The 7,636-nt window shown below is 59.9% G+C and overlaps 1 protein-coding gene across 1 annotated transcript; it reads left to right on the forward strand.

Annotated features, from left to right (window-relative positions):
• The first annotated feature begins 505 nt into the window (after window positions 1-505).
• Window positions 506-7,141, forward strand: LOC113842115 (uncharacterized). Its single transcript, XM_072032047.1, has 15 exons — window positions 506-622; window positions 758-844; window positions 1,311-1,415; window positions 1,793-1,949; window positions 2,471-2,562; window positions 2,993-3,142; window positions 3,326-3,480; window positions 3,856-4,003; window positions 4,269-4,406; window positions 4,842-5,018; window positions 5,266-5,421; window positions 5,732-5,833; window positions 5,995-6,097; window positions 6,238-6,297; window positions 6,926-7,141. Exons 2-15 carry the CDS (start codon window positions 770-772, stop codon window positions 7,060-7,062), a joined length of 1,755 nt encoding a protein of 584 aa, XP_071888148.1. The 5' UTR covers window positions 506-622; window positions 758-769; the 3' UTR covers window positions 7,063-7,141.
• Window positions 7,142-7,636: the final 495 nt, after the last annotated feature.

The raw sequence follows: 7,636 nt of genomic DNA on the forward strand, positions 1-7,636 counted from the left end.
CGGCCTTGAGGCCATTGAGAAGCCCCGCCAGCAGAGAGCTCAGCAGCAGGGAGGTGGCAGGGCGGCCCTCTGGGTGCCACAGCTGGCTGGGGGCACTGGGGCTCCACCGGCCCTTCTGACCTGGACCAGCTCTGCTGGCGCTGCCGAGCTGTGCCGCCCGATGCCCGGTGCCATCCCGGTTGTGCTCTGCAGGATCTGCTGGAAGAGGAGCCCTTGGACGTTCTGCACACAGCGGTGCAGCAGCAAGCCATGCTTGCACTTGGCCACTTGAGGTACGTGCCCAGCCCCTGCTCTGGCCCTGGGCCTGGCTTCCAGGCTTCCCCTGTCTAGGCAGCAGCCTGGCAGTGCCAGCCGCGGGGCCGCTGCTCGCCAAGCCTCGGGGCTTCTGGAAGGTGGAAGGCAGTCCCCATGGCAGGGACCGAGGCCCCACAGTGCTGCGTCCTCCTCCCTGAGGCCCTGCTCCCAGCACCGTGACAACGAGGCCCCTTGCTTTCTTTGCAGCTATGTCAACTTAGCACTGGATGGCAGGAAGAAGAGCATCCTGCTCACCTGTTTCAACAGTGTCTTCTTGCTGCCCTCACACGAGCATTTGGAGTGCCAGAGCCGCATCTACTACTTGAGGGTATGCTCTGGGAGAGCTCTTGGAGCACCCATCCCTCTGGGTTGATCCCTGGCTGCTCTGTGCTGAGATCTGTGCAGATCCTGGCAGAGGGAGAGGGACTGGAGATCCACTGCCACCCCTTTGTTGTCCTTGCAGACCCTGGACGCCATGGACCGCATGCTGAGGCTGTTCATCAGAAATTCTCCCCTCTCCGGCTTCAGTGAGCTGCAGGACATCTTGCAGGTCTGCCACTTGCCAAGAGCAGTGTTCCCAGGGGCGCTTCCTCACCCGGAGGGAATTCAGCATCCACTGCGGAACGGACAGACCCTACTTCAGTGCCACGCACAGGCAGCACAGGGCAGGAAGGGTGCCCGCCTCCCTTGGGGGAACCGGGGGCTGCCCACTGAGGTCTTCTGGCAGCCCCGTATCCCCTGGCTGCAGACCTTTCCCCTCCACAGACTCCTCCTGTGTCGGAGAAAAGCCTTGCCCATGGCACTCCTGGGCTTCCTTTGCGTCTACACAGCGGCAGGAATTGGACCCCTCTTCCCAGGCACTGCACTGGTCACCACTGGTGCTGCTGCTGTCCACCTGCCTCCCTGTCCGTGGTGCTTTCCTCCCGAGATCGGAGTGCTGCGGGAGCCCAGCACTGATGCTCCTGCTTTAGCGGGCATCAGCTCCCAGGGCAGACCAGCACTTTCTCCCCTCACAGATTCTGCTGCTCTTTGCCAACTCCGACAGCGAAGCTATTTGCGAGAGGGCCGTGGGGAGGGCCGCGAAGCTGACCAGCTGGCTAGCCACACGCTTCTCACCGGAGGTAAGGAGCCACGCACCCCTCCAGCCAGCCCACCTCCCCTTCCCCGCAGACCACATCAGCCTGCAGCTCAGGGGTGCTGCCGAGGCAAGCCCGGCTACAGACCCTCAGCTAGGGCTCAGCCCTGAAGCAAGGGCCTTCAGCCCTCCTTTGCCCATGGACCCCGAGTGGGGGATGTTCCCAGTCCCTGAGAGCACTCTTGGGAGCCAGCTCTGCCCCCTGTCCTGTGCAGGCCTCAAGCGCCCAGGGAGCACGGTGGGAGAGCAGGCATGGCCAAGGCTGCTGACTCACCTGGGAGCCAGCCCTGGGCACACTCTTGGCTCCAGGACTTTGGCCCCAGCTGCCTCCCACAGCACTTCCCTCCTCTCTCTCTCGCCCAGGACCACAGCGCTGATGGAGGATACACTGAGTGCAATGTGCCGCTCCTGGGACAGTTGGTGGGATGGCTCCTCCTTTGCCACACTTGCGAGAACAGGCAGATACGATGGGAGGCTTTGGATGCTCTTTATTACCTCTACCAATTCATCCAGAAAAACAGTAAGAGAAGCTGTGTTGGGCTTCCTTCCCCTCCAGACACAGGCACTGCCTGAGGCACTTGCTTCTTCTCCTAAGTAGTGCCATGGAGCGCTCTTGTGGAGACCTCTAGAGCGGTCTTCCTAGAGAGAGGATCCCTGTATGTCCCCCTCGTATCCCTGCACTACAGCGCTCCAGCCCTTCGAGCCACCCCCCACACCTCAGTTAGGCCAATAGCGTTTTAGTTGTGCGATTTGCACGCAGGGCTCTCGTTCCTTTGCGTGTCCCAGGCTGGGAGCATTTGCATGTGTACCCCTGAGGCACACGTCAGCCCTTGCTCTCTTGCCATCTCCGTTGCTCCCATCAGCTGTCTGCCTTTGCTTTCCATCTCTGTCCAACACTGCCTCCCTGGGCTCTGCAGCATCTCCGCCCTCCTCAGCCATTCCTACTCAAAAGCTCTTTTCACCACTTGGTAAGCCTCCTAACAAAAGTGGCTTGTCCTTGTGAATCTTCTTCTTTTTGTCCCCCTCCGCTGCCGTGTTTAGGAAGAACAGCGCCAGAAGCTAGTCAACAGCCTCAGGGGAAAGCTGAGGCCATACCGAGGCTTCCTTTACCCACTGCCACGGACATTGCCACGGTAATGAGTTCCTCCCTTCCTGGCACACTTGTCCCAGCAGCAGCAGGAGACTTGTGGGAACACAGGGCTCCAGCATCAGTGCGGCTGGTGTGGCCTCGCTGTTCTGGCCCGCGCGGTCCTGCTGTCCCTGAGTAGGGCCTTTCCATAGGCCTCCCAGCAGCAGTTTCTCCTGGCCCTCCTGGCCACCAGCAAGCCCCGCATATCTCCAGGGCCAGCACCCTGGGCCCGTGCCTCCAACCCTGGTCCCTCACCCCGAGGGCTCTTCTCAGCCCCCACCACGCAGGGACTGCAGCCCCTGCTTCCTGCTTTCCCGTGGGCACTGCTGCCAGCACGCTCAGGCATCTGTCTCCAGAGCTGCTCTCACCGCTCAGTTCTGCAGCACCATCGGGGCACTTGCTGCAACGTGTCTTACGTCCCTTCCTCCTTGCAGAACTTTGGAAAATACCTCCAGCAGTCTCAGAGGACAGACGTCATCCTCAAGGTCATTGAAGCCCTGAGAGACTCCAACACATACGACAAGCAGGAGGTCAGCGGTGTGCTGGACATGGCCATCGAAGACCCTGCCTCCTGGCTGACCGACGTAAGTGGCCTGCAGTTGGATTGCCCTGCCCGTTAGCCCATGTCAGGCCCCGCTTCCTCCCTCCCACGTCCAGCCCTCTCAGGCACCGCAGGCAATCCCTGGAAGCCATCCCAGAGCCATGGGAAGGGCAGTTGTGTGAGTAGTGGCTGAAAGTACGTCTGCACTCCACTTTTGCCTCTCCAGGTGCCAGAGATCGTGAGGTGCATCTACAGACACGTGGAGTGCATCAACACGGCATCAGCCCGGCGCAGCCTGGACAGCCTCATCCTCTGTCTGGCCAACCAGCGGCCAAGGGAGGTGGCCAGCACCCTGCTGCAGATGTGGCCATCATCTGACAGGCATGCCAACCTTCAGATCTTCTTGTATGGGAGGGGAGGGGACAGGAGACTTTCCACCTGACACATCCACAGCAAACTCCAGGGCCCTGCTCTGCGTTTCCAGAGCAGGGCCCTCCACGCCGCCATGCTTTCCAGCCGTGGTTCCTTGGCCACAGCCAGGGCAGCCAGAGCTGAGCAAGCCAGCCAGGATCCCTGCCACCACAGGGAACGTCATCTCTGCCCTCTCCTGCTTGCCTGGACAAGGCTCCCAGGGCACCCCAAGGGAGGGGGGCGGCAGGGCCAGGGCTGCAGGACAGCCTGGGGCCTGCAGGGCCTGTGCAGGCCACGGCGCTGGGGCGGAGTGTGCCCTGCTGACTGAGTGCTCCGTCCTTGCAGCGCTGCCCTGGCCATGTGGGAAACCATGTTCTCCCAGAAGCAGACGATGGAGAATGTCCTGAGGGAGACACTTGGCGTGCTCCAGGAGCAGAAGCTGCACGGGCTCCCGGGCTTCATCCCAGAGGACAACTGCATCCCTCACTTGGCGGTGAGTTACTGGACGAGGCCTTGCTCCTCTTCAGGGCCGTGTGTGTGCCTCTGCCCATCTACCCCCAAACTGGCAGCTCCTTCAGGACATCCGTGCGGGAGGAGCAGGCAAAGAAAGGCTGCTGGGTGCTGCCAGGCACAGGGCACTCAGGGGCCCTGCGGCCCTCCACAGCCACAGCTGCCCCTGGCCTGAGGCGCCGGGAGAGCCAGGAGCTGCCTGCAGCCCTGCAGGCTCCGACAGTCTCTCAATGCTGTGTTCCTTTCAGCTGCTGGCCCACCCAGATGTTGGAGAAGACGACTCGGAGGCCCTGCGCCACCTCCAGAGGCTCTTGAAGCATCCCAACCGAGTGACGTACTCGGTGGTGCTCAGCGCTCTCCTCCCAGCGTCAGAGACACCTGTCACGGTGAGCAGGGCACACTACTGTGAAGGCCGGTGGGCCTTTGTCCTGAAGGTATCATGGCCTGCTCCCGGCCAGCTGGGAGGGCTCTGCTCTGCCCGCAGCTCTGTGGCGCAGAAGAAATGTCCAAGAAATGAGCTGGCCATGGAGGGGCCCAGCGGCTCTCTGGGGAGCTTTCCATGCATGCCGTGTACCTTTTGGAGCGGGTCCGAAAAGGGGGCACAGAGTCTTTGCTCAGCTGCCCTCCTTTTCCTACCCTTGCTCCCCTCACATACGCAAGGGCTGCCCATGGCCATCGCCTGTCTGCTGGCTGCTGCCCGGTGCAACTCTCGTGCTGCCTCTGCGCGAGCAAGATGGCAGCCTGGTGCTCTGGCACCACAGGCTTCTGGCCAGGGTGGCCTTTCATCGTTTCACCAAATGGAAACTCTGTCCTTCCTCCAGGCAAGAAAACTTCCCGTGCTGCTGCCAGGCATCATTCAGGGCCTGCACGTTGCCAGGGCTGACACGAAGATGAAGGCCCTGCTTCTCATCGGAAACGTGATGGATCACGTGAAGAGGAAGCAGGCCAGCTCCATCGCTCTGCAAGTGGCTGGGGACATCCTGCCACTGTTTAACGATGTAAGGCTGCTGCAGGACCTGCCCACAGATGGGCACTCTCATGACAGCTGCCCCCCGTGAAGGAGGCCTCTTACGTTCCCTCTAGTGGGGCTGCGTCCTTTCAGTGTGGCTACAGATCTGGCCACAGCTCCTCTGAGCACACTCTGATTCTGTAGCACCTCCGTTCACGTCAGCCACCCTAACGCCCCTGCTCACCGCAGGCAGGGAGCAGCTCTTGCTGAAGTCTTCCTCTCTTCCTCCCTACCAGGAGTGCAGCCAGCTGCAAGAGCTCTCCATCTGCCTCTACAACAAAGTGATGCAGGCTGCGTTGTGGTACCACAAGAGGCAGCTGAAGAAGGTCGTGCAGAGGGGCCTGCTCCCACTCTTTTTTCACCTGAGTGACCAGACCCAGAGCGTGGCCAAGGTGCGTATGGCATACCTGACTAGAGGGACTAGCAGACTGACACCACAGGGGTTGCCTGGGTGTCCGGGGCCAGGGCTGAAGGTAATCGGGCACTTGGCATGTGTGTCCCTTCGGGGTGCAGCTGCCTGTGTCATGGAGAATGGGGGCACAGCTCCCCTCCTTCCTTATGCCAAACGCAGTTCACACTCACCCCCCACTGCATTATCCCACCGGGGGCTGGGAAAGGCCTGCAGCCCTGCCAAGAGGTGGGCGTTGCCAGGTCCCCTTCCCTGGGCTCTGGTGCCATCTCTCAGCCTCTGCTGCTCTGCAGGCCTCCCTGGAAGCCCTTGTCACCGCTGCAGACTTCCTGAAGCAGGGAAAACTCAAGCACCTGGCGCAGACAGAGCAGACCCGGAAGATCGCAGAGTACTTGGTAAAGACAACAGCTCTCTCCATACCTCAAAACCCCAGCCCCACAGGGCTCGTGGCTGGGAGATGGGAATGGCCTGAGGGGAAGGGGGGGTGTTGGCAGGAGGGGGTGGTCTGTCCAGCCGGGCAGGGTCTGCAAGCCCTGTAACCTTGCGCTCTCTCCAGCTCGTGCAGGACAAGGGAAAGGTGGAGAAATACCTGCAGCAGAGCCTGCCGTACCTGCAGCACACTCAGGTCGCCTTGCGGGAGGCAGCCGTCAGGTTCATCGGTGAGCCACAGCCCCCGGGGTCCCTCTTTTGTCAGCCTTTAGCAGCCCCAGTGTCCCTAGAGTCCCCCCCGGGACTGGGTCCCCATGCAAGTGGGCCTGGGGGCAGCCTTGCAGGCTTCTGACAGCAGCTTTGTGCCTAGGTCTTGCCGCGCAGCACTGCAAGGACCAGAGCGAGATGAAGATCCATGAAATCTGCAGCAGTGAGTGAGGGCAGCGGGGTGTGGGTCCACGACCGGTGGGGCAGGGGGCATTCACCTTTCTCAGAGGGAAGGGAGAAAGTTTGTATGGCCAAAAGCTCGGCTGGGGTTGAAGCTGGCCAGTACTGCGCTGGCTAAGAAAAAGGGCTTTTCTGGAGTATGTTAACAGCAAAACACATCTGTCTACAGCTTCCTTGTGACGGGGAGCAGAGAGGGAGGCACCGAGCTCTCCTCTCAGGCGACCGGTGATAGGAGGCGAGGGAGTGGCTTAAAGCCGGGTCAGGGGATGTTCAGATCAGATTTTGGGGAAAAGTCCCTCCCTGAGAGGGTGGTTGGGCACTGAAGCAGGCTCCCCAGGCAAGCAGGCATGGTGCCCGAGCTCGCGGGTGTTCAAGAAGCATTTGGACAAAGCTGTTGGATATGTGGTGTTAAGTCCTGTGCCGTCCAGTGTGCAGTCAGGAGTTGGGCTCAGTGATCCCTTCCAACGCAGGATAGTTAATGATTCTCTGACTCTAACCCCTTGGTCCCTCTGTGTCTTTGCGGGAAGTGACGGGTGGAGGGGTGGCAGGCTCTGCCCGCAGTCTCTGCAGACAGGTGGGTTTAATTTCTGCTCTGTTTCTCTCCATTGCAGTCCTCCGGCCCTTGCAGAATGACGAGGAGGAAAGTGTTGTGTCTCTGGCCACTCAGACCATCTTCATCCTGACACGTCCAAGGGAGCAGCTGACATCGAGCTGGTGCCGGCGGGCACTGTGCTGCTGCCTCTCCTAAGCCAGGGAGAGGCACAAAACCTTCAAACGCCTGCATTCCATTAAAACTCCAACACCACGTGCAGGGCCGTGGAATCCTTTGCATGGTGTGCTGAGCATTCCAGCCTCTACCGTAGTGGGCAGCTGTAAGGGTTTTAGGTGGTGTGGTGGGGAATGGCTTAGGGGCGGTGGCTTATGGAAAACGGACTCCACAATCCATAAGATTGTAAAGTAGGTGTGTTTATTCAGCGCTGGGCGGCACGGGGGTAGTCCCCCTGTGAGAAACAAAGTTGTGTTTTTGCAGTACAGAACTAATTTTCTGTATTGCAAGGTAGTTGTGTAGTCATAACAAGGAGAAATGCTAAGTAGATGAGTGGACGGTAGAAGGCCTCGCTGTTCCAAAATAAGTTGCAAGCTTGAGACAAACAGGATGAGCAGTATGAGAACAGTAAAACAAAGATCACAAGACCTCAACACACAAGAAGGGAGAAATTCAAGGGTTGAAAACAAGACAAATGGTACATATATGGTATAGAGGAGGGTCGAGCAGCTTGTGAACCTGTAGTACTCTGCCAATGAGGAAACAGGGGAGGTGA

This window comes from Anas platyrhynchos, chromosome 35, assembly GCF_047663525.1.
Source record: "Anas platyrhynchos isolate ZD024472 breed Pekin duck chromosome 35, IASCAAS_PekinDuck_T2T, whole genome shotgun sequence".
NCBI lineage: Eukaryota > Metazoa > Chordata > Aves > Anseriformes > Anatidae > Anas > Anas platyrhynchos.

Excerpts from the sequence above, each read along its gene's own strand:
- LOC113842115 (XM_072032047.1), top strand. The coding sequence starts at position 770 with ATGGACCGCATGCTGAGGCTGTTCATCAGAAATTCTCCCCTCTCCGGC. Across the intron at positions 1,416-1,792 it reads CCACACGCTTCTCACCGGAG|GACCACAGCGCTGATGGAGG; the intron begins GTAAGGAGCCAC and ends TCTCTCGCCCAG. Across the intron at positions 5,422-5,731 it reads AGACCCAGAGCGTGGCCAAG|GCCTCCCTGGAAGCCCTTGT; the intron begins GTGCGTATGGCA and ends GCTGCTCTGCAG.